Source organism: Gambusia affinis, linkage group LG09, assembly GCF_019740435.1.
Source record: "Gambusia affinis linkage group LG09, SWU_Gaff_1.0, whole genome shotgun sequence".
In the NCBI taxonomy this organism is placed as follows: domain Eukaryota; kingdom Metazoa; phylum Chordata; class Actinopteri; order Cyprinodontiformes; family Poeciliidae; genus Gambusia; species Gambusia affinis.
In genome coordinates this window covers 12,309,397-12,335,684 of record NC_057876.1, presented here as the reverse complement: position 1 = coordinate 12,335,684, position 26,288 = coordinate 12,309,397, and the positions used below count along the sequence as shown (strand labels likewise).

Below are 26,288 nucleotides of genomic sequence, written 5' to 3'. Positions count from 1 at the left end.
GGGTTCCTCCCATTCTTCCTCACATGCCAAATGACCATAGCAGTTCCTCTCTGCCACTTTCACAACTCCAAGCAGGCTATAACTTGCTCCCCAGATCGCCATCATAAAATGGTTGAACAACCAGATTCTTACTGAAGCAACAAGGCGCCTTCACTTAACACAACAAGATGCTTATGTCTTGCGCACATAACTAGCATTTTTCATGCAACTCCCAAAGTGTCACAGGAGAGGAAGAGGCAAGCTGAAAAAGGTCTGCCCCTCCTTTGTTGACTCATAAACTCTTTTCACGGCTCCTCTGTTCTCAGTCAGCAGTATGGCATTTGCAGGGAAATACCAGCTTGAGACTCAGGCGAACTATGAAGAGTTTTTGGAAGCAATTGGTATAAAGACGTCTTCATTTGGACATTGATTCAGTCAACAATGATTTATTCAAACATTGAATTATTTTTCATTGGACAATGGATTTTTCCACCACAGGGCTTCAGACGGCTAAGACGGAACACAAAGTGGTGACCGAGGTGGTTCAGGATGGCGACAACTTCACCTGGACACAAAGTATCCCTGGCTGGAGCTGGACAACCAGTTTCACATTGGGTCAGGAGTGTGAGATGGAGTCGATGAAAGGTGTAAAATTTACGGTAAGTCTCTTTCGCTAGACTGAAAAGTTTAAAAAATGGTTTTATTTGAGACATTCTGATCTTTGTGACCTACAGGGCACTGCAAAACTTGATGATGGAAAGCTGTCTCTGAAGTTTCCAGAATATTTCTTCACCGCAGAGATTGTTAATGATAAACTAGAAATGGTGAGAAGAGTCTTTGAAACTCTAAAAGTGATTTAAACCCACAGTCAGTTGAATATATGAGTTATAGCTTGTCATAAAATAACCCCAGACTCTCTCTTTTTTTTTTTCTGAATTCCACCATGTGCACGGTTCAGACCTGTGTAACTCCTGGAGAAAACAGTGTGAGTTTTAAGAGAGTGAGTGGGAGGATCTAGCTATGCGGGACCCAACATGTCTCCTTGGGAAGACAACGGTTGCTCCAGGCTCTCAAAGCAAAAGAAAGAAAATTACGACATTAAACCAAGCCACAAGCAGACTGACAGCGTGACTCAAATGAGTCAGTCATGAGTTTCGAGGTTTGATTTTGCAGAACTGATTAAATTACAGTGTATTGTGTGAATTTCTCAACTTTAACAGGACATGCATTGGAACTAAGGAAAATCCTCAACATGTTAATTATCAACTTCAAGAATCGGATCACAGAACCAGTTATATATCCAATAACTGAACAGTTTGACACTCAGATTTGAAATACAATTGTGCAAAGTTTTTATTGATGATGTGTCACTTCATTGAAAATAAAGGAAATTAAAGAATTATCAAAGAACAAAAAACCTAATTTATTCATTCAAAAACACCCAAGCAAATTGACTTGCTTTGTTTATGTTCAGCAATGGAAATAACACCTCCTGTTGTGTGCATTCTGTAAGCACTGAAAGAAAATATTGCTGCACAATGTGGGTTCCAACTCAGACAAGACGGTGTCCGATCCGTGGCTTGTGATTTCTTTAAGTGCTACTCTTAACATTCGAAAGTGTTAAAATATCTTTCTAAAAAACAACAACCTTGAAATAATTTAAATATAAAGCAACTTATAAAGTAGGACTTAAAATATATTTTGGGAAAATTAATAAATAGAAAATGCCAGTTTAGGGAGGTAAAATTTGAAGAAGCGTATAGAAGAAGCACAGCTGACATTGACAGGGTTGGAGGGGGGGTGATGGTTACATTATGTCGGAAGTGAAGAGAAAACATTCTGACTCGATGCTGAAGACTGGATCTTTGGGTCTAAATAATAATAATGATAATTAAAAGTGTTTCCTTTTAATCTGCTGTGGGGGTAGATAAAGGTCTAATGACCTTAATGTAACTCATTTTCTGTTTTAGAAAAAGTCAAGTCAAACTTAAATAAAGCACAATAGATGTACTTCATCTTGATTGCCACTGAGAGGCGCCCTTCTCCCTCTTACAAGAACGCTTGCTTTTCAAATAAAACATACCGTAGAGCAACGAACTAGATGTTCTTATAAGCTCATATGAGGGCAGATGAGGTGAAACACATGATGAGGCGGCGCAGCAGATGGCATGATGAGTGAAATTGATGAACGTCAATACAAAGGAGAAGCAAACTAATAACACTAAAGAGGACGTGACAATAAACCAAGAAACGGCAGTACTAATCAAAGGAAACTAAATGAAATTGCACGAAGAGCAAAATGCAAGAATTAATTAAGAAAATATATTAAATACAGAGGAATAAACTGATATAGCAAGACCTTTCGAGCAATAATTAATACAGGGGACTGTATGGCAAGAACAAACAGACACTATTTTCAGATAAAAGGTAAAACTCTTCACTGTTCATAGATCTGTGTCTTTTGATCCGTCTTTAAATAATAAGTTTATTCATAAATTACTTATTTAAAAATCTACAAGAAAGAATTGTAAAATACATTTTTCTTTATCTTTGATATATATATATATATATATATATAATTTTTTTTTTACAAATATAAGTCAACAGAAGTTAATTAAATGTTTAGCTTGGATTTAATTTAAATGTAAATCATAAACTTCTTGTTGTTTTGATATTTCTGAACTAAATAAACTTTATTTACTGATCAGAATCCAGATTTGTGCAGATCATGTGCAGATCATTACCAACTTCAACTGTGATCTACTGACAGAGACACTTGGCCTTCAGTGAAACTACCAGGCAGATTCACTTTTCTGTCGAAAAATCATCTAGTTTCAACCATATTTATTATCTTCCCTTATGATTCATGGTTAAGTCCCTTACTTAACTATGAACCATTTACTCAAAAAACAAAATTGAAAAAAATTACAAAATAAAAACAGAATTTTATTCCACTTTTCATTTTTCTCTAATTTGTTTAAAAGAAAAATCAACTTAAAATAGCAATAAAGCTGAACTGATAATGTGCAGTGGTTGGATTAAAGAACATGGTGATTGTGTCTTAACATGCAAGACAACAGCACAGTGTCGCTACACTAAGAACTTTCTGTCATCTGTCGGTTGTTATCCTGGATTATGTCACAGCGTCATGGCAACACAGTGCTTCCCATACATGGAGGGGGAAAAAATCATAGCAGTCTCTCAGTCCGTCGAACAATACCGAATATAAGCAAGCAAAGATCTTATTTATTATATTTTTATGCCATCGTAAGCCAAAAATAGTGTTAAAATTTTATTTTTTTGTGTCTAACTAATGTAACTTTTCTACATTACTAAAACAATAACTATGATTGGGTTTTATTCTCTTTCATGCTGAGTCTTTAGCGTAAGAAAGTTCAGGACGCCCCCTTGTGGATTTAAATAATTCCTTCACTCCTTTCAGACCCTGAGATTTATTGCTAGTGTGTTTTTCAGAGAAGAAAAACATTTACAACCCATTACTTTAGAGCAGTAAACTGTCATGTAACAGAAGCATTCTGATTGCTGAAACACAATTTTAGTTAAACACAATCTTCCCATTTTGTCTGAAACACAAGTTTTAGACAAAATGGAAAGATTTATGAATTAAAAGCTCCGTTCCATCAATTTTCCGCAGGTAAATCTGTAAATGTAACAAGTAACAAACTCATATGGTATTTTAAAACTCAAAATTCACATTTCACTTGACGCTTACCCAGAATTAGAGCTGTTAAATATAGTCATTTCCGACTATGAGCTCTCACTCATTTCGCAACATTTTTTTGTTGAATAATAAATTAAGGAACAAAAAATTAATAAATCGGAAAAGCCGCTTTGGAGAAGAAAGAGCCGACTCTTTTTAGTGATCCGAGGAAAAAAGAGTCGGTTCTCTAAAAAGAGCCAGAATTCCCACGCTGCCATGAGCCTTTCCCACTTCCCCGAGCTCAGACAGGTGGGCAAAGTAACGCGTCACTGACATCACTGTTCAAGAGACTTCAAGGAGTGTGACTTGAAAAGACAAAGGCCTACCTACAGTGGACAATAAGTCTTTGGCAGAAATAAATTGGGGAAAATCCATGACAAGTGAACGAACGAACGAGCTGCAGCAAAACTGTCGACAGTTTTGTGATATCTGCAGAAAGGGATGCAACCACTGATCCTGCAGCCTAACTAAACCTGTCTTTTATCCCTGATCTGAAAAATAAATATATCTGTAATCATTTTCAGTAAATTGTGGTAAATTGAGTCATTTATACTTGGTTAGAAACAAATACTTATCATGACAACCCCACCCCCACATACTCACACTGGACTGTGTTTTCCATGATTTCATTCTGTGTCCAGATGAAGGCAGTGAGGCCAGCATTGTATCAAAGCATAATGTCTCATGTGTAACAGAGTCTCCCATCACTGAGTGGGCCAAACACTTTGCAACACAGAAAGCTCTGACTGGACTGTGGAGGCGAGGTCCAGACCAAGCAGATCAGAGGCTAAATGACAGCTCTGTTAGACATCTGGTGAGTAGCACAGCTCATAATCTTAACATTTCACCCTTCAGTGTAAAAAGAATAGGTTCAAAAGGTTTGGTTCGGATTTTGAGGGGAAAAAGTACATAAATGGGTATCACACCATTATTATAAATGCGTCAAATGTCAGAAGTTGATTTCCAGTCTTACACAAAACCATTCAGCTCAGTGAGTAGTTTTTATCCTGATATTTGATCAGAGATTTAGCCTTTAAAAATAAGAACTTACAAAAATGATACAGAATTACACCACATATGTTTGCACCCCATGCAACATGAGCATGGCTGATAAAGGAAGTATACGTTCAGATCTCAGAGTACATCAAAGTTGGTGTGAGATTCTTTCATATTCGGTTTGCACCAAACATGTCGCCTGTTCTGCTGTGCATTTAATAATAGGCTACAGAAATGATCTTCTTTTGTCATGTTTTTTTTTTCTGGCATCTTTCTGAATGTACTAATGTGAACTTTTACATAACCAGATGCAGTTCTAAGTGCCAGGCTGATATTATATTTGAAGACTTCTTTCAGCATCTTGCAGTCTGCTCTCAGGGTTCACTTAGTTGGACAACCGGATAGAACACAAGAAAAAACACTGAACTGTTAAAGCAGTACGTCAAACTATCAAAGAATAAGTACTCACCTGTTCACAAAAGGAAACAGTATAATATAATAATAGTAGCACCTAAAGTACCAAATAAGTTGTTTAAGTACTTTTAATCACATGTATTATTATTAGAGACTGTTTTTTATGTTATTGTGTGAGAATATACCTCTGGAAATTCTGGTTAAAAAATTCTATTGTAAAGATTTATAAACATCTATAGCATCCACGCCAACAAATGTTTTGACACTCTATAAATACCAAAGCTAGATTTGACTAAATTAATTTAAAGTGAAAGTTCTTGTCAACCTCTTCACGGGATAGAAAACATGTCCCAGAAATCAACTCAAATGTGGGTTTATTTTGTCATGGCACAATGATAAAAACATTTTTATCATTCAGTGTCAAATAAACCAAGACTACAAGTTGTTATAGGAAATAAAAAAATAAATGTTTGTGGTGTCATTTCATCACTATTGCAAAGAACACATGTTGTCTGGTGAGGTGAGTGGCATCAGCACCGTTCATGGTTAGGACATGGAAAACAAAAACATTTAAAACTCAAAGCTCCAAGTACTCTGGAATACTTTTCACTTGTAGCATGTAGCTGCAATATGCAACAAATTCACTGTGTTCAGAGCCTAATGCCCTCTAATAGAGATCAAGTCAAATTACACATTTAATTAGGAAAAAAAATAAAATAAGTTAACGTTGAACCAGTGGTTTACATGAGTCAGTGATGGCTGTGGTCAGCAAAATCCCAAAGACAACTTATTGCACCTTTTGACACCTTAACAAGAAGTTGCAAACAGAAAACTAACAAAAAACAAACCTAATTCACACCAACAGCAGAAACGATAAAATTAAAACAGAATTCAAATATATGGAATGTTTAAAATATAACAAAATTGTACATAGAGGAAGAAAAATAGAGGACAGAGTATAATTCATTTCAGACATAGACATTAGAAGTAGTTTTCAGTGAATGGAAGAAGTTCACCAGGCTGACCAGTGAGAGCTGCAGCTACTGAACGCCTCACATCGGGAGAACCGTTTGCACACGTTCAGGGACTTGATGTAAAGCACGGCCATGATGCCCAGTGTCCACAACAAACAACATTATGGATAACTTTAAAGCCAAAACATCAAACCCCCATTTTGAACATTTTAGTATTTTCACTTTTTAGTGCCTGCAAAGCAAGCGAACAGCAAGAGTCCTTAATAAACACACAGTGTAACTAAAAATCTAGGTTTGGTGCCAGCAACTGTGGTGTTTGTCTAGAATAGCAGACAACATAGAAAATTAACTTTGTTTAAGAGATACTGGATTTTTTTTATTTGAAGTGAAATTCTACAAAGTCATCAGTAACCATTCCCTTTTCTCTTGAAGAAAGAATCCACTTTCATTTATTTTTATTTTTTGGTCTGGTCTAAAATCAAAACCCTATGTGGTGTATCTGCTTCATTTCCCCCAAAATATGTGCTGATGGAAAGAAACACACGACTCACTGGTTCACTTAGTGCCAGTGTGTTAATGTGCAGCCGACTAAATCAATGTCACTTCATCCTGTTTTATTCATGCTTGTGTAGATCATCCACACAACACATTACCCTGAATACGCCATCCCTCCTGTGAAATATGGCAGAGGCAGGATCATGCTGTGGGAATACATTTCTTAAGCTGTGATTAATCTAAATTAGGTTATTGGTTGCTGATTAATGGATTTTCAAAGCACCAAAAACATTGACAGTTCAACTTAAAGGAATAATTCAGGTTCTCTCCACTGAGGTTTAGTGTTTATCAGTATTAATTACTTTTTCTGTTGAAGATTATGTTATATTACAGTGAGCTTCTAAAACAAGACAGCAGTGGAAAGCCAACAGCTGCTGACCCTAGTTTTGAGTGATTTATGCTATTTAAAACACAAACAACTAGAGATATCTATGGATTGCAACAATTTACTATTAAATATTAAGCAGCAACATATGAAAAGAGACCACTGATAAGTTTTTACAAGTCTGAAAAGGCTGCTGTCAGTGCAACAGAATGAAAAACTGAATCGTTCTGCCCTTTTGTAAATCTTGTTGTTTGGATTTTATCCCGGGAGACTTAAAGTGAACTTACTACTAATTAGATAGATTGATGCACAATGCAACTTTGCAAAGCAAAAGCAAAAATTGTTAAATTTTTGCTATAAAGCTGTCAGCGTTCCAACTCACTTTTCAATAACCTCAGCGACATGACGTCTTTCTACTACAGGTAGGTAATTACTGATGATTTATGCACAGAATAAAATTTTGGGTTGAATTTTCAGTATATTATAGTGTTTCTGGACACTTCAATCAATCCACTATCGGGACCCTAATTTAGATCAAACAGCATGTGAAATACCCGCATGGTGACCTGTGGTCAACCCTTGTGATCAGCTCTGGGAAACTGGGAATGTGTTTACACTTTAACAGGAAGTGGAAGATGGAGGATTGCAGCTTTACAAATTTGGGAAGTAATTACAGATGACTGGCTGCAGATGTTCAAAAGTGAAACTAGCAACTATGAAACAGGGTCCTTCATGCGGCAAAACGCATTCAGTTAGTGAGATACACAGAGAATGATCCAGTGATAAGGGGGAGGCACAGATGCTACATTAGCATCCACTTTAAAGCACAAAAAGCAGAGACAGAAAAGAAGGCAGCTTCAGCCTTAAAACCTGAGCCTGAACATACAGACAAAAAGATAACTACACTCACTCACTACATGGTGGATTTCTAAGTTGGTATAAAAAGCTACACTACATCAAACAAAATAAGAGAATTAAAAATAAAAGTTATAAATAAAAGCTATAACATGTTTCAATGGCATCATATTCAAGTAATCTTGATAAAGTCCCTGATAGTGGTTCATGTAAACATGGGAGTCATTAACACAGACAGAACCAGCAGTTCTTGAGAAGGCAGCAGCATTTCATATGTACAACACAACAAACCTGCACGTCATCTTCACCAGGCTGGTCCAGTCACATCAGTTTGTGTTTCAGAATTGAAAACGTCAGTATGAAAAAGCTTGTAGGAGAGCCACATTCACACCTGCATGGGTGAGGGCTAAACTTTGGGAGGAGGAAGAGGGGAAAAAGAAAACTGAATACTGCCGGCCTGTTTGAGCCAATCGACATCGCCTGCTGTGCACAAAACAATGAGTTCTTGGTCTCCTCTGAGGAATTTTCAGAAGCCTTTCAGCTCTTTACACCAAATGCTAGCTGATTTAGAAGGGAAAAAACAACTTGAAAGGCATTCATAACCTTTTTATGTTCTTCCAGTAAAGCAATAGGCCTCTATTTACTTCATTCTATCTTTAGAATTGGCTTACATAAATATATAATCAGCCAGATTTCCTATGAAATGTGTTACATTTTTGGAATTAGAAGAAAAAAAAAAAATGTTGAGCAGCAAGACGCATTTACCACAGATACGTTGTGTTCTGTGCACTTCTAAAATTGGCTCAGCTATCACACACACACAACCGAGAACAGGCACTGAATGAGGTGGGTGTTTGATCACACTGCTGCTTTCATCTCATTCACAGTGATGACAGTCTCATAATAACATACATTTATAAAGCCGGTTCAGATTATGGCAGAGAGATTTTTGCAGCGCCTCTGGGTTTAACTCGAGGCAGAGGAGCTTTCGTCACGTCAGCGTGATGACTTCCACCCGGTCTGCCTTGCCTTTGGCCCTCTGCTTACGCTTGAGCCGTCTATGCGAGAGTGGAGGGGAAGGAGGGGTGGCTACAGATATTGGCGTGCCGACGGAGAGGGAGAGGAGGTCTGTGAATGGATGTTTTGGGGTGGGGAGGTGGGATGGAAGCATTGCGGTGGACTCCCTCCCCGTCTCCTGGCGTCACCTGTCGAAGCAACCGGCTGTGAAGGTGTGATGCGCGCCCAGGTAGCCCCCGCTGTAAGCCATGCTCAGACAGTGTCGTGGTTCTCCAGTGAGGGCCATCTGCACAGAGATGGGGCTCTGAAGAGGCAGTGCCCCGGGCTGGAGACCCGAGGTCAGGCCTGGGTAGGAGGGGAAAGCTCCTCCTGCAGTTATGGAGGGCGCCCCCGTTAGCAAGCCCATCCTGTGGCTCTGAAGGAAATCCTGAGACATGTTCACCACGGGGCCCAAAGCCTGAGAGTCAGCTAGTACTTGGAGCTGGGACAGAGAGGGGGAATGCTGAGAGAGGTGGGTGAAGCTGTCGGGCTGGAAAAGCAACTGTGGTGTGGAGGAGGTGGAAGAAGAGGAGGAGGAGGCCGGTCTCTGGATGGCAGACACCGGTGAGAGATGGGAAGTCTGAGGCTGTGACTGCAGAGAGGAGGGCCGGTGGGGAGGGGTGGATTTGGTTTTATTGGCCTCCTTCACATCGTTGTCATGAGCCCTGTCATTAGCACAACAAACAGAAAAATACGTTTCCGCTTAGAGTCTGCCAAGGCTTAAATGCAAGAAAATTAATAAAAGTCTGTTTAAATTAATCTCAACAATTATTCATATTCCTTAAACCTTTTTTTTTTCTTTTTACATTTTATAGAGCAACACAAAGTGGTGCATGATAGTTAATTGGATGCAAAATGATATGTAGGATATACATTTCCCCCCCAAATAAAAATCTGAAAACTAGAAATATACAAGACATTTTATATATCCAGTGGCCCATAAAACATCGACACAAAAAACCCACATATATGCATCCATTCGATGTTTGAATAATTTATGCTAAGTAGCCAATAAGGACATTAACACATAACCTGCACACATTCAATGTCAAAATAGATTTTAAAATCCTCTGTTAACCAGTGACTTGGTATAATAGCTTGGTTGAATGAATGAGTTCAACTGTGGTATGTATTTTATTTCAACCCCTTTTACTCAATAAATAAAATCTAATGCACCAAATGACATCCAATTAGTGCAAACAGTATGTGATTAAATCTCAGTATAAATCCAGCTGTTCTCTGAAGACTTCAGTTTATAGAAAACTTTAGTGAACAAAGAACGTCATAAATACCAGCACACAGGTTATGGATGTTGTGGAGAAGTTTAGCTTGGTTACAACACAACATTTTACTAAGCACGTTTTAGTTCTCTATTTAAATATGGAAAGAGTGGCAGTAGTGTAAAAGTACAAATACTTGATCATCCACCTAAACTGACTGGCAGAGCAGGAACAGCAGCATTATTCAGAGGAGAAGCCAAGAGGCCCATGGTGACCCTGGAGAAGCTGCAGAGATCCACAGCTAAGGTGGGACAATCTGTAATCAGGAGAACTAATATCTATGCATTTCAGAAATCTAACCTTTATCAAGGAGCAGTAAGAGGAAGAATATCATTGAAAGAAAACTAGAAGTTTTGTTGGAAGTTTTCCATAAGTCAGGTGGCGGGCATAACCAGGATGTGGACGAAGGACCTCTGGTATGATGAGACCAAACTGAACTTTTTTCTAACAAGCATGCCACCCTGAACACACCATTCCCATAGTAAAACATACAGTTAGCATTATGCTATGTGGAGGCTTTTCTTCAGCACTGACAGCAAAGAGTTATTGGATCCTTTATACAGGGCAGAGTTCACCTTCCAGCAGGACAAAAATCCTAAACATGTAGTCTGAGCTACATGGGATAGTTTAGGAATTAAGCATTTTAATGCATTGAAATGGTCCAGTCAAAGTCCAGATCTAAGCTCTATTGTGTTCTGATGCTGTTCAAGAACATTCTCCATCCAATCTGACTGAGCCTGACCTATTTTACAAAGAGAAACAGACAGAATTTTCCATCTCCTTCAAATATCAGTGACAAAATGTGACAAAGTTCAAAGGGCAGGAGCATTTCTGCAGAACAATGCATTTATAGAAATCTATTCAATTTGCTGAGAAGTAGTTGTGCAACTTATTCTGTCCAACTTAAAAACAAATCTGACACTGTGCTACAACTGGACATGTTCTCCTGGCTACACAAAGACAAATTTTAAATCAACGCCTATGACAAAGAAAAAAAACAATCTCTCTCAACATGCTGTCACACCTTGAGCAGACTTTCTGTAAGCCCTACCTTGTATTTGATTTTATTTTACTGATGTGTGCGTTTGTGTGTCTCTTACAGCAGCATAAGCTCAATGCACGGGGTGAGGTGGTCCCAGGAATACCCTGTTAGCAGATGGAGAGAAGTTGTCCAGCTCGGGGAAATCTGAAGGCAAACGCGAGACGCTGCAACGCAGGCAGCAGCGACCTGAGACGGTCGAAAATTCAGGAAGGCGTGATCTACAAGAAAAAAAAAAAAAAATCATCAAACTTTTAAATCAAGCTTCAAGAATCAGAAATGTAACTCTAAGAGATTTAATCCCTTCTCCTCTTGAACTCACCCTGCAGTGAAACCTCCAGGAAGTAGTGAGTGTATTTGTCCATAAAAGCTTTAGTCTTGGACATGGAGGACAGCGGCCAGCCGTTGTAGAGGTCGCCCTCCTGCACAGCGGCATGGAGGTAGTAGTCGATAAAGTGGGCGGGCGTGGGCATGCACAGGTTCCAGCCGAAGGTCTCCAGCAGCAGCAGCTCCATTTTGATCAGATCCCTCTTGTTAAGAACAAGGTTTAAGCTGCACATAAACCCCAGAGAGTTCAGCTGCTCCAGTTTAGGGACCCGGTCCTCCTTCTCTTCAAATTTACCTGGTAAAGGAAGAACATAAAAACTGTCCATTCAACCACACACTTTTCAAATCCATAAAAGGCATTTAAGGATATTAGCTACATTTCTTTTAGGCTTCAAGAATAGAGCAAAAAGTCTCCAGCTTTGTAGATGGTGGTTTTTAATCTCTTGAGCATCAGTGGAAAGAAAATCATTAAAAATTATAACATTGAAATGAATAAACACAAAATGATGAAGCAGAATAAAACAATAGTAAATGCAGGTCTCAAAAGAAAATTATTAAAATTTCAGATGAGCGCACATTTTGTCTTATTTTTTAAATATTTCAAGAAATCAAGAAAATACTCTTAGTAATTTAGTATTACTATTAGATAAGTACGACATTAGAAAATAATCAGGTGACAATATTATGGCTACTTATTGTGATGAAAATATTATTACCACCCTAATAACTCTGTCTTTGACCTTTAGCTTTCTGAGAATCAGCAACTACGTCTAGTCTGGGTATAAACAGCAGGTCGACTCCATACCAAAAGCATGGACAAAATATTTGCTAAAATAATCATGGAAACCCTCAGCCTTTAGGTAAAAAAATGAATGACAAAGAATTAGTTTCTATCCAGTGAGAAGATCTAACATTTTCTGCAGATCCTCTGCAGTTACATTGCTTTAAAGTGACATAAAGTAATGTCACTTTAGTCGGCTTCCTCCCAATTTGAAGACAGTCTTTTCCATAGCAACAGCCCCGAGGCCTCAGGGGTCCATGTGACCAATGAAGAGGGTTGTTCCTGCCTTTAATCCAAGGCTCTAGGAGGCCTCCACTCCAAAAATTAGGAATGAGGGCGAGGAGGGTGTCAGGTTACTGTGATACAGCTCAGTATTGAAACTGCACACAGCTTCCAGTCAAGACTTTACATGAAACTGAGTAAATCCTCAAAAATCAAGGTAAAACTTTCCCTCAAATGAACGTGGAAAATGTAAAGATTTTCTCATTTTTATTAAAAATGTGATGAAGACACAAAAACACTTTTATAAACACATTACTACCGACAATAACTACTCCAGAGAGTTTCTTATAAAGAGATTCACAATATCTGACAAACGCTGTAAACGTTCTGGTTGCTGCCGAGTACTATAACACAGTCAAATGCTTAGAGGTGTAAAGATTTGCAAAAGCCAAGTACCGTTCTTAAGAGTACACAGAAATGGCGAAACTATACCCTCGCTACTTATACCGACATAAATAAACACACTTATGTGGAAGCAAGCTGCTCAAGCGCCACTCCACGGAAGCATTAAGAGGCAGTAGGTTTTATATGAGCCTGCAAGGATTAAAAAGTTGCGTTTCATGCTGGGAACAACAAAACCCTCTGTGGAGTTAATCTACAGATCTAAAACCATGGCAACCAAACACTGAAAATAGGGGTGTTTACTGACATTACTGAGCCACAGTTGTCTGACATGCTGTAGACCTCAATGATCCCTTTATCCCCATGTCTAGAGGAGCATCTTCCTACACAGTGTAAGTTTTATCACCAAAGTTGCGACCTATCATTAAACAGGGCAGGAGGGAGGACGCGTGAAGGCGGGGATCCGCAGCCCAACATGCAGGGAGGTGGGAGTAATGTGTAATTAGCAGAGAGGCAGTAATGGCGTTTCTCCAGCAGAACAGGAAGCACCAGAAACAGAGCTGTTTACAGCCACCAGGACTGGTTCCATGTCTCAGTGCACACTTGCCACATTCTCTCACCCTCATATCCTTCAAATCAGGGCTCCGTCTGCCGCTGGACGGCCATGTCCACAAAAACCAGCCGTAAAAAGCCGTCAGCACCCCCATCCATCAAGCCTCTTTGAAGTCGAGGGACATAATGCAACCAGTCTCCTTCATTGTGCTCCACAGTTATGAGTGGTTTATAGAACAATATGCGATTCAAATTCAAAGACTAATTTGATATACTGCATGTCTAAAATTTGAACCGGAGACGCTCCTGCTGTGAGGAGCCAGTGTGAAACACTACACCATCCCATCATCTTAAAAGTCTTATTTTATTTGAAAATATTTAACAGTCGGTCCTTTTTTAAAAAAAACTATTAGCATTAGGGATGCACAGATCAGTTTTCTGACCAGTCGCCAATTATGACCTGCTGATTCTGCTTTTGGCTGATACCAATTTTTTTTATCTGAAATGTTGCAAGTTGGTATTACTGGGGTGATTATTTTGTTTGTGAACATGCTGACATAACCTGGTGGGTCAAGCCTCTCTAAAAGAGCAATAGAGGACTGTGGCTGACTTTTAGACCTTTACTGAGGTAGATAGGATCAGTGAATAATATCAGCTTCACATTTAAGTATTGGCTAACCACTGATTTCCAAAATTAAAGAAATCGTCTGGTCGATTTATCGACCAGATGACACCCTAGTTAACATATAACCTTGATCCAAAGTTTAAATTAAGCTTAACCATCAGAGAGAAATGTACTTCTAAATATACATATATGCGAAATACAGCACAGACCATTTTTTGTGTGAACTGTAAACAGTACCAGTATTAGGCCATTTAACAATATATCAATCACGACTTTGAGATGTGTGTTTTATTTCCCCATTAGTTCTCTGTCGTCAGTCTCAATCCTGGCTGGAAGAGACGATGCATTCTTCTCTTGTGAGTTCAACTCACCTGGAATGCAGGCAACAAACTGATCCTATCTCATTCCAGTAAGCAGAATAAGACAGGCGATCAGCAAAAAACCTTTTCATCTCTAGAAACTACTTTGCCATAATCTATCACTTCTCACATCACCTACAGGTGATGGGGACGGTGAGTCAACAGACAGAGCTCAGAGGTTAAGGGTTAGGAAAAGGTGAGACCGGGATGCAGAGGCTTGTCCCAGGAGGGCTGCTTGGAGGGAAGGTCAAGGTGGAAATGGGCTGAAACCGATAATGGTTTAATGGGAAACCTGAGAGATGCGTTCTCAGACAAGATAGACTTTATACAGCCAAATGATCCCAAAATAGCTAATTAAAGTGCTTTAATACCAAGATAGTCTGTTGAACTCTGATCAACAGACCAGAAAATTACAAAAAAAATATCACACCTTCATTTACTTTCATATAGCAAACCAAAGCCCCAAGAAGAAAGATTGTCCAGCTGCAGCAGCTCGTTTTTTGGGGTGGCATCACCAACAGAAAGCAGACATTTGAGGTAGGGGCATGAAGAAGATGATGACAACCACTCTGTTCAGTCAGCTTGTTTACAACAAAAACAAACAATAGAGCAACAGCAGATTAAAGCAGACCAGAGGATTCTGTCTTTACCTTCATTATCTAATCTACTTGCTTTTTCCACAAGCTGCTGCCTCATATAAGCGAGGTCAGCCAACTTGTTATCCTGTGCGTGTGATATTTGCAGCTGGTTCACTTCCTCTCTTTGGTTTGCTGGTTAGTCCGTTTGCATTCCAGCAGTTTGTGAATTGCAGCAGCATTGATTTTAAAGCAAGCTCTGACCAAACAAAGCAGTCTAGCCAAGGAAACAAACTCTGGTCCGTTTAAAGGAAACCAAACAGATCCTGTGTGAAAGTGTCTAGGCTTTAAAAAGACAAATACAAACAAACAACTTTTCTGAGGATAAAAGGATCAGTAAATGTTGTTGTATTTGAACTAGCATCTATAAAAGAAGACTTGTAGAAATCTGAATTTGCTTTCTCATTTTTCAAAGATTAAAAACTAATGGTCAATACCTTAGACACAGCGTCAATGATAATTTACCCCCCAAAATGAACAAACATCTAGAAATGTCCCAAAACTAAATAGAACTAGATGTAGAAATTTGTTGTTTTATATTTTCTTGTTAATGCAGAAGAAGGTACAGATAAATATCTCTGACATACTAAAATATCCGACAAATTGTTTCTTTAGATTTTCTTCAATTTTACCGGGCTTGGATCACTTCTTCTTCTTCTCCTTAACCATTTTCATTGGTTGCTTTATCTTTCACTGTGAGTCTGTCACAGCTCCGTCACATAATCTCCTTGTTGCCACCCCTGGTCCTGGGGGTTCTGACAATGTAGACCCAAGCTGACCTCTGACCGAAAAAGCTGAATGCTTGGTTGACCATAGAGAATTGCAGAAACCTCTGTTCTATGCATATATGTGTCACAGTGCTGAGTGGGATTCAATGAGCCGGGAACGCCCTGAATCTAATTTGGCAGCAGCATTTACTATTCTACTTTATAAATCAAGATTGTAAGACCGATCTTAGGCTGTTTTCACCCCCGATAGACCAGTAGACTCGGTTCGATTTGGGACTAAACTTGTAACATTTGTTACATTTTTAGTTGGTGAGATTTGCTTTCACACTGCTGTGTGTGAAATGATCCAAACCCTTTGAAAATCCTGCATACCTCATCACTTGAACCAAGAACTACTGAAAGGAATGACAAACATTTCCAGAGACAACTTCCTTCTTCACAAAATATAAACAAAATTTAGTTGTTCTATAGTCTAGTAGTGACAGAATTTCTCTTTTGTCTTTGGCAAAAGTGTGAGCCATTTGCCCTGCTGCTATTAGACACGTTTGTTTTTGTTGTATTTACCCAGAGTGCACTGCACTACAGACCGCTTCCCGCTTTCAGTCTCCGGTCTGCGAGGCATTCACATGTGAATTCAAACCACTCTAGAGTTCGAATTCACATGTGAATTCGAACTCAACTGAACCGAGACCTAGGTTTGTAGGCGGACCAGAATTTGCTTTTGGTTTGCATCAGAGTTCAATTGCGCATTCACACTTTTCCAAAAGGACCGGACTTTCTAGGCAAACAAACTAAATAGGACTGGTGTGAATGTACTCTAAATCAAGAGATTCTTCTAATCAGTCTGCGTATCAATATAATTTTTTTATGCAAGAACCCAGCATGTGAACAGCTTAGCTCTGAGAAGTGATCTCTCTGTTATTCTACATTTCAGGGCGCTCTGTTGGGTGGTTCAGTTCCAACATGTTCCACCTCCTCTCCCACCCGCTCTGCCTCCATATATCCTGCTTCACATCAGCAGTCATCCTACCTTTGAAGTGCTACTCCGTTAACCTCCCACACCCCGGGAGGTGTGGGGTTACTTTTACACGGCACCCTGTCCCGGGACTGACTCTCAATGCCGGACCCTGACAAGGTGAGAAGATCAAGGAGGAAGAGGAGCCAGGAGCAGAAAGGTAAAACAACACCGCTTTCAAATAGCCATTTGTCTCTTTGTGTTGGGGAAACTCAAATATTCTCTATAGGTTTATCATGTAGTCGTCATGACGACCCACATCCTCTTATAGCTCCTTCATGGTGAACCCTGCTCCATGCACATATACACAACAGCCTCCACGCCTCAGAGTGTGCTCCCCTTCCCCCCTCTGTGGGAAGGCTCTGGCGGGCCGGCCGGCTCGCATTGACTGGCTTTTGTTTGAGGCCTGACTCGGAGAGCATATGGCAGGTGCCCCTCAGCACACAGCTCGTCCCCACCCCCGGGCTCCGAGGCCCGTGCTTGTGCTCTCTGTGGTCAACATGAGTGAGCCGCATGTGCTCAGTCATTTCAGCAGAATGTTCTTTATTGTTCTTGTTGTTTTAACCCCCCCGAAACAAGTGACTTAATCGGGTTTATTCAATGAAACGCATTAAAAATACAATAAATCCAGACAAAAAATGACATGTAAGCTCAAAACAGAAAATGCAACATTCTTGTTCTGGCTGACAAACACACATTAATGATGTCATCTATGTGAAACAAACAGCTGCAGTATGCAAAGCTCTTACTCTGTGGAGTCAAACCTGCCAGCAAGACTGATGTGATCCCTGCAGGACTTCACGGAATGTAGCACAAAGGAAACTTTGTGGTTCTGGGATGACAGGATCAGCCCAGGACTGCGGTTTTGCTGATTAATTGGGCTCTCAAAGCTAAGCGGCATCTCTAAATAAGTGGCTGACAGTCAATAACACTCAGTCCTAAAAGGGTTTTTAAAAATGGACCATAATCTACCTCCTGCAAAAGGAAGAGAAGCTCATCTTTGGGCAAACACACACACACAAGGGCCTACAAATAAAACACTCATACAATAGAGTAACGGGATTAGGTAGTGACTGCTGAGAGGCACAAAAGAGGTATAGATTAATTAACCAAGTGCGGAAGGCAGGAAAGTTAAAAGAAAGACAATTGTGCATGCAAAGGGAAGCAGTGAGACCCTGGCAGGTTGTTCAATAACTAGGCCAGATTCCAAAGCACCTCAAGACAGATAAAAACCTAAGTCAACTGTGAATCAAACAGCCTTTCAAGCCAAAATCAATCATGACAGAGACTCCCCCGAGTGTTGGTGGAGCACAGGAGAACAGAGAGCTGCAGCAAATTAAAGATATGATCAGAAGACTCAATACAAAATCAGATTAATCTATTAGAGATTCATAAAACAAAACTCCACTCAGGTCTGGATGTCACTTCCTTCACCTAACTAAGTAGACAAACTCTAAAATCTATTATTAGCCTCTCACATGATTGTTTTAAGATAAAAAAACACTCATAAGTTTCTGTAAGTCTCACATCTCACCACAGAGACTTGAGCCTGATTGAAGATGGTCTGTTTCAAATCCACTCACACACACTCTCATAGACACACATATAAACACCCACACACACCAAGCCCTCCCAAGTGAACGAGCTCCTTTCCAGACTCCCATTCTGACAGCATCATTAGTCTAATTATCCATGATGCCAAGGGCTGCATTAATGCATGAAAAAGCTCACAGTCTGCTAATCACCAGACAGACATTGAGACAGTAATAACCACCAAGCAACCTGCACCGCGCAGCAGTGGAGGAAGAATGATTAACACACCTGCTTGAGCACAAAACAAAAAGAAACACCAAGATTTCACAGCAGAAGAGGCAAACTGGCAACTATTTGTGTTCAGAAATAATTTTAGCTTGAAAAGAAATTTGGCCCAAAAAACAATTGTAAAAAAAGATCTAACTTGGTGAAAACTGATGTTACAAGTTTGATCTCTCAAACTAAGGATTTTTCTGTTTTTATATCGAGTTTTGAGACAAAAGTTTCATTTAAAAGCATTTTATTCTTTCATCCTTTCAGTAGACAGGTGATACCTTTTCTATAAGGTGTCACAAGGGGGATATTAACACATAACAGGATGATAAAGGTGTTACAGAAAAACCTTCATCTTCTCTGTTTTACTATTTTGACTAGTAGAATGAAATATGGTGTAGAACATATTGGATTAGAAAATAATGGAAATCCCTCAATGAATGTTGGAGTTGACTAACTCTGTGAGAAGTAAACTAAAACAAAAAAACTAAAGTACTATCAACTCTGTAATTATATCTGTTTCAATAGTGAAACCCTGTTTTGCTGCAGAGCTCTGTAACAGACTCATCTGACCCACATAGTAAATAAGGTCACCTCTATTTTCTATACAAATACACAACAGGCCAGTTGTTTACAAGCAAAACCATTACGAGCTAAACATTCCCTGTATTTGCTATTAAATATACATTAATATTAGCAGATCATCACAACAGAGGTGTTAACAGAAGACAGGAGGTCCTTAGTGTAAGTAGTAGTATGGAGTAAATACTGCGTGTAAATATTCAGCAACGAGAGATAACTCAAACTTTCAGCTAAAAAAAATTTATATTCATCTGAAACAATGCTCCTTTAAGAAGAGTTTGATTTTTAGCTCATTCGGTAGTTTTTTTTATACAGTAATAAATCATAATGGGCCACAAAAACTTCTCATAGGTTCACCTCTAGAACCACCCTGGAAACAGCTACCAACCCAAATGAACATTTAGATTTAAAGGTTGTCACGCACACATCGCTTGAGACTTCAGCAAACACAATTGGAAAAGTGGATGAAATGGATAACATTCAAGACAAAAGACATAAAAATAAAGAACTAGACAAGCTAGATGGGACAAAGGTTAAATAGAGGAATAGCTCCGAAGCAAAAGTTTTATGCTATGTTATGTTGAATGTGAAGTGTTCATGTACATTGTGTATGTAAACAAATGTGAAAAATACTAATAAACAGTTAAATGATAAAAAAAGAAAAAGTTGTCACGCAAACTTCAATCAAAATGGATACTCTTCTCTTTAACTCACTCTTCAGACTACAAAGTGAAGCTGGGGTGAAAGAATACAATATGTAGTGTGTTGCTTAAATTAGCCATCTTTCAGGAAGTGCTTTATCTTGTGCCATGCTGCAGAAACCACAGAAGCTTTAGGGCAAAGAGATCTACCTGAAGCTGTTGTTTATTTAAAGAAAGCATTTTTTTCAAGATAAAATGCTTTTCAAAAGCCACTAACAAACAAGATTATTTCGGAAAGAAAAGAAAAATGCAAAATAAAATAAACCAAACATTTTTTTAAACGTTAAAGACTAATTCTCCTTTTTGAACTTACTAGCTAGCAGCAGACAAGAGAGGGCGATGATGTAGAGCTGTTTCACAGCGACATCGTAGTGGTCCATGAACAAGTCGAGCAGGTAGACGGCCAGGTGCCGTGCCGTAGGACACAGCTGGTACCGATTGCTCAGGATGGCCAATAAGTCTGCAAAGTAGCGTCGCATGCCGATCTGCGGAGAGTGGGCCCGGTAGACGGGCAGCTTCAGCTCCTGGGGAGGGAAATGAAAGATGAGCAGAGTTGAACACGACAGGGGGAGATAGGAGCAGAGTGGGCAGGACGCAGCGTTGGAGAAATGTGGGGGATGATGATAGTATGCATGATAATAGTGATCCTTCACATCTCCAGTGGATGGGTTTAACTGCTCACAAGCGATCTGAAGAAACTCATATATAGAGAGTTTCCACTTAAGAAAGCAAATTCTTCACCATGATTCAGCCCTAGCTCAGTTTTACTGGATTCACCGTTGTTGCAGAAAACTGAAGCCAATTTGGATCATTGCAGGGGGCTATGAACAATGAGCCGAGGGTTTGTAAGTGTGCAGTTTGGGGAGGGGAGGGTCTTCCTCCAGCAGAGTTCAGCAGCAGATAGGATTAGGTTTCACCCCTAACACATCTCCTATTCATGTTCAATTAGCTGCATGTGTTTCAAAGTGGAAAGAAGACACTCTGGGGCATTAGCATGGAATCGGCCGAGGGTATCTTTCTGAATCATCTTAAAAAAAAAAACTGGAACAAAAAAAAGGCTCTGGTTTTTGCTTCAGAAGTCAAAAACATTTAGAACAGCATGTACGCATTTACACAGCAGCGATTTTCTGGTTTTAAAACTAACATATTGGAATATTTCTACAAGTGTTGCGCGCTCTAGAAATAGAAGCCAGCACAAGATATAATGGGTTGGATTAGAAATTACCAACAGGTAGATTACAGTCTACACAGTCTGTAAAAAGCACCAAAGCTAAAAGTGAAAGACAAAGATATTCCTTTTATCGCTTTTGATTTGCAATCTCTCAGCAAGTCAGTGATGTAAAACATTCAAAATCTGTCTGCAGATCATCAGCAATGACTAATCTTAATGATTCATCTAACATCCAGACAGTTTTTCCCTTAACTAGCAATTTGCATATCGATGTTTTTTTATTATTAAATACGTCAAAACTACAAACACAAGATTTTGGTGTACGAATCCATCAACCTTTTGTTCAGTTTTAAAACAGTAATTATCAGACCTCAAGCAAAATCCGCATGGACCAACCTGGTCGGTTCATCTGTGTCTGGGTCATTGAAGGCAGAGGCCTGTAAAATACGGGGCCATTAGATTCCAAAAGGTGGCTTTTCTTCCTATAATTGCTCCAATGAATGCTGCGGGTTAGAAATACAAAAGCTCAGGAAACAGCTGGTAGATTTGTCTATATAGAAAATATCTGCTTGTTGGAGCCGATCCAAGTTTTCGGATAAGCTCTCAGAAAAACATGTTTACAGTCAATAGAATTTGCTGCAAGGGCAAAACTGCCAACACGGTCAGAGTTACACAAACTGTCAAATACTTATTTTGGGCACAACTAAAAAAAAACCTGTGATGCTCAGACTGACACTTCAATGGAATCCAAAAATAAACAGTGCCCCCCTCCCTCCCCACATCAATGTATAGCAGCAGCAACCAATCCCCCCCCCCCACCACCCCACCAGAGCCTCAAACTCCCATATCAACCGATCCTCCCAAAATTCTCCTCCCACTGCCTCTGGTCCATCTGTCTGTCTAGGGGTGCAAGGGCAGCAGGAGGAAGGGAGGGAGGGGGGCAGAGGGGGATGGAGTGGTTGGAGGGAGGAGGCTGCTGCAGTCTGGAGGGCTGGGGAGGTGGTGGTGGGGTCTGCATGGAGCAGAGAAGTGCCTTTGTGGGGGAATCGCACCGTAATTAAGGATTCCACAGCTGCCTGCTGATTTGCATGTCTGATAATTTGCCACATGCTACACAGCACTGCTATCTCCCACATCAGGGCATTATCACTGCAGCAAACGTCGTTAAGGCTGGATGAGACGGTGGGGGTGCGAGCACTGTGCAGGAGATCTGAGCGCCGTATGAAGCTCTGATAATGATCCCACCATTCTCTCCCACTACACATTAGATATTTTCTGAAAGGAAAATATGCAATAATCTCTACTCATCGCAAGGTGTTTTTAAAAAAAAAAAAAAAAAAAGCCTTAACATTTATTAAGGTTAAAAATACAATTCATTCTAAAAAAATGCATTTGTTGCTTAAATAAAATGCAAAAGAAATCCTTTAACACAACTGATATGTGGAAATGTTTAAAATTAATAACATTAACGTTTTCTATTGACTGTAGCTTGAGTATCATTTCAGTAATTTAAGCAAACTTGTTTTGCAGTAAATTCTCTAAAATCTTAAGACATTTTACACATGCTATATTTGGCTGAAAATTCTTCAATGTCACCCTATTTGTGCTTTGTCACTGCTTAAGAACGTCCAACAGGTTATGAATGCTACTTTATCAGATCTTTCTCATGTGGTGGACCAGCAAAACATGTTGAGTCAATAGCCAAAACTAAAAGAGATCAACAGATAAACCTTTTAGAAAATACTCCAACTTGTTCAGTGCTTCAAGGCATCATACGCTGCAAAATCAAAAGGTATTTGTACCTTGGGAAATTCCCTGTACGGAGAATCCTCACTGCTGAGTAAAACACATGCAGATTTACAAGCAGCAAGGCACCAAACTGCTCTGTAATGAAGTGATCACAAGTTATGCGTCATGCTTCGCGTAATCCTCAATTTACAACAAAAGTATAGTACTACAAGGTACACCATAACGTTCTGAGATGATTGTATAAGACGCAATCGGAAATGTAGACATAGGGCAACCAAAACCGAGCTCAAGACTGACAGTAAGGCTCCCTCTTTATAGTAAATGGAAAAAATGTGGGTGTTCAACCTGTTTCCACATCGGTGCAGATTCTCGCTCTCATGCAGGGTTTTTCTGAGTCAGATAATGTCCAGCTTGCGAACGGTAAGTCAAACATTACCTAAAAGTGACTCAAAAATATCTGGTTCGAAATCCAAAATGCCACAGAGTTCACGACTCAAGAATACGGTTAAAGGCAGATGAAGACACCTGATCCCATTGTATCTTCACCACCACAGGGGTCCTGAGCTGAAAAATGCCAGTCAAGTCACAAAGGTCTCAATTAAAGTGACACACACAAGGAGAGGCATGATCAGGCCTCGAGGATAATTAACACATCCTTAATTAGTGAACCTTAATTTGTGTGTTAAATTTAATTCAAGATTAAAAAAGCAGTAAGAGATATAAATAGTTTTTGTACTCTATGTATACTTTGAAGAATATCAACAACTCCTTCAGTCCTTATGAGACTCTCTGATAAAACATGTAATATTTAGTTTTAAAAAGCTGCTAATATAATAATATGTCAAGCAACAGCAACAATTATTTTTCAGACAGTTTAGAGTTGCTCAAGTGGCAACACCAAACTAAAAGCTTTACCAACATCAGATATGTTGCTAACAGTTTTTTGCTCTGTTTGGTGATTCCACTAACAACTGCACCATTCTATCAAAACCACCTTCTTATTTGTCATTGTTAGCAACATTTCAAGAATTGGTGATGGTAATGTAAATATACTTAGAATATCTCATTATTTATTTCTGTGGGATTTCAGTTAGCAACACAGCAAGGACTTCTGCTCTGACAAACAGAAGGCTTATTTACCTGAAGACCAGGAGACTGTTTTTATTAGTCAAAGATAAATAAAAAGATCTGTTGAAGCAGTTGTAGGATAAAAACAGTCAGATTTGACATGTGGACACATGTTTAATTAGACTGTATAAGGTCCAGAGTCCATAAAGCTTTCTGTGTTATTATTTAAGTGAGAAAATATTAATTTTTATGAGGTTATTACTTCATTTATTCTAATACCTAGAAAGCGGGAAATCATTTATATGACATTTCCAATATCACATGTAGTAATTTTGGAAATGTCTTTGGACATAAAAAAAAAAAAAAAAAACTAAACACTGACTGGTGTTAGTTAAAAAGCAATTTTCTTTGGTTTTTCAGACAAATTTTTCTCCATACAACTCTTTTTTGAAAATGTTTCTAACATTCATAACACAGCACAGCTTCCCTTCATCTTTGTGCAGATGAGAGAAGGCTATTTTAAAATATTTGCACAAGAACTTTTCAAAAATATTCTATAAAAACAGATTTTTCAGTTCCTTCCCTTTACTTACAGGATATGGTTAGTCTGAATAATCTAGAAATAAATCTTTTCAGCTACTTTTACTCCAAAAATCAACAGGCCGGTATACAAGAGAGGACTACAAGTGAGTTTTTTTACACTTTTTCCAAACACATAAAAAAATGTAAAGATCCTTAATTTACTAATTTTTTACAGAGCTTTTAACTTTATTACAAAGTTTAACCACAAGGTCTCTCAATCCACAATGTTCTCCACTGCTGTTTTTAATATTAAAGATATACAACAGCCAATGACTCAAATATTCTCTGAATGTTTCATGGCAATACCTTAAATACCGTAAAGATTAAGCTATTTTCTTGATAAATATGTTCATTCCATTCACAACTTTTCATAGATATCAATTTTATTTGAGAGACTTGAATTACAATAGAATTTTAGATGGTAAAATGCTTAACCTTCTTGAATTTTAACCTACATACATGATTTTAAATCATTTGAAATGTCGCTGCATGCTCTTCCTGATAAAGCTTTTTGAAAATTTGACCCACAAATTGATTTTAGAGGCTAACTCACCTTAATGCGTAAGGACTGATGGATGTCTGAAGCTAGCTGTCCTTTCCACCACTGCAGCTCCCTCTCCATCCTTCCCATTCAGAGGAGGCGTCCACAATCAAGTTTTACCTGCTGAGACGGGTGTTTCCCAAACGGGACATAGTTAAGATACCTCAAAGAGCACATAAATGTGATTGTGTCTTCAACATTTACAGCTTTAATTGAGATTTATATTAATTATACTTGACAGAAGGACAAGTTGAAGTTCCTTTGTAAATGTTTTAATTACAGAACAATTAATGGTTAATTTGCCCAGACTTGTGATTAAATATGTTAATTGTATGTGTTTGGAAAAACACCTCAGCTTGGACAACGTTGTAGCTAATTAAAGCAGTAATCCGTGTGCTAACACAGGCCATCTTCTCTGCTCGGGAATTTAAATGGCTCATTTAAATGCCCGCTCGGCCACGCTGCAGGTCACATTTTTCATAAAATCTTTCGGATATCTGCCTTTTGGCAAGTTCTTATACAAGTCAGAAAATAAGCAAGAAATTCAACAAATTAGTCACTAAAACATTACCACGACGGGGGACTAAGATGCCCAGCGAGCTCTGATATTCTTCACTCGTTTGAAACAAAAACGGAACATGAACACTAAAAACTGACGCTTCATCTCAAACTAACGTCGCTTTTCCTATAAAACAATAAGATAGCTAACTTTTCGTAGCAGTGGTTATTACATGTGCCACTCACCGCTCCGTTGGGAATGCCCCCCAGACCCTCTTTGTCTCAGTCCGACATCCTGAATGAGAGAACTCCTCCGCGGCTCAACTTTTAAAAAGACCTCTCTCTGACGCCGAAAACAAAAACTTCAAATCCGCTGGAGAGCTCATCAAACAGCCCCCACCGAGAAAAATCCCACCGAAGGCCCTTCGGTTTAACCACTTTCCCCCCAACAGTTCACACTTTTTCCAGCCACAATCAGCTCAGCCGTTTTCTCTCCGGTGCCTCGGCTCTAACAAAGTAGCCTCTTCGGCTGCGCCAGCTGCTGCTGCTGGGCTCGTGCGCCGCACGCTTGGTCCCTCCTACGCATAAGCATGGGAGTTGTAGTTGTTACCAGGTCACTATAAAAACTACAATTAGCAAAATTTGCTACAATCCAATGAAAATGATGGCTACTTGTATACAAATATAAAATAAGGGTGACGATTTCAGTACAACTGTAACAAGTATCCAAAAACACAAAATTATCCACAA

At 39.1% G+C, this 26,288-nt stretch overlaps 3 protein-coding genes across 4 annotated transcripts in view; 1 reads left to right on the top strand and 2 right to left on the bottom strand.

Annotated features, from left to right (window-relative positions):
• LOC122837395 (hepatitis A virus cellular receptor 1 homolog) overlaps nucleotides 1-110 on the bottom strand; it is a 72,137-nt gene extending 72,027 nt beyond the window's left edge. The window contains exon 1 of the mRNA XM_044127726.1: nucleotides 24-110. The gene's annotated coding sequence lies outside the window, so the exon portion shown is untranslated. The remainder of the gene's footprint in view (nucleotides 1-23) is intronic.
• A 128-nt stretch (nucleotides 111-238) lies between these two features.
• LOC122837397 (gastrotropin-like) lies at nucleotides 239-1,381 on the top strand. Its single transcript, XM_044127734.1, has 4 exons — nucleotides 239-380; nucleotides 478-638; nucleotides 714-803; nucleotides 938-1,381. The coding sequence occupies exons 1-4, from the start codon at nucleotides 314-316 to the stop codon at nucleotides 995-997; spliced, it is 378 nt and encodes a 125-aa protein (XP_043983669.1). The 5' UTR covers nucleotides 239-313; the 3' UTR covers nucleotides 998-1,381.
• Nucleotides 1,382-5,467: 4,086 nt separating this feature from the next.
• ccnjl (cyclin J-like) lies at nucleotides 5,468-26,139 on the bottom strand. 2 transcript variants are annotated; one of them, XM_044127723.1, is made up of 6 exons: nucleotides 25,785-26,139; nucleotides 25,053-25,163; nucleotides 20,243-20,453; nucleotides 11,517-11,816; nucleotides 11,256-11,415; nucleotides 5,468-9,540 (listed from the first exon to the last, which is right to left on the bottom strand). In XM_044127723.1, exons 2-6 carry the CDS (start codon nucleotides 25,128-25,130, stop codon nucleotides 9,021-9,023), a joined length of 1,269 nt encoding a protein of 422 aa, XP_043983658.1. In that variant the 5' UTR covers nucleotides 25,131-25,163; nucleotides 25,785-26,139; the 3' UTR covers nucleotides 5,468-9,020. The 2 variants fall into 2 exon arrangements, with proteins under 2 accessions (XP_043983658.1, XP_043983656.1); XM_044127721.1 differs by having other exon boundaries at nucleotides 25,053-25,160; nucleotides 25,785-26,138.
• Between the last annotated feature and the right edge of the window lie 149 nt (nucleotides 26,140-26,288).

Coding starts and splice junctions, on each gene's coding strand:
- LOC122837397 (XM_044127734.1), top strand. CDS start 314: ATGGCATTTGCAGGGAAATACCAGCTTGAGACTCAGGCGAACTATGAA. Junction 381..477: donor AGAGTTTTTGGAAGCAATTG/GTATAAAGACGT, acceptor TTTCCACCACAG/GGCTTCAGACGGCTAAGACG. Junction 639..713: donor TGAAAGGTGTAAAATTTACG/GTAAGTCTCTTT, acceptor TGTGACCTACAG/GGCACTGCAAAACTTGATGA.
- ccnjl (XM_044127723.1), bottom strand. CDS start 25,130: ATGGGAAGGATGGAGAGGGAGCTGCAGTGGTGGAAAGGACAGCTAGCT. Junction 11,817..20,242: donor CTCTTGTCTGCTGCTAGCTA/GTAAGTTCAAAA, acceptor TTCCTTTACCAG/GTAAATTTGAAGAGAAGGAG. Junction 9,541..11,255: donor TGCATTGAGCTTATGCTGCT/GTAAGAGACACA, acceptor TGCTAATGACAG/GGCTCATGACAACGATGTGA.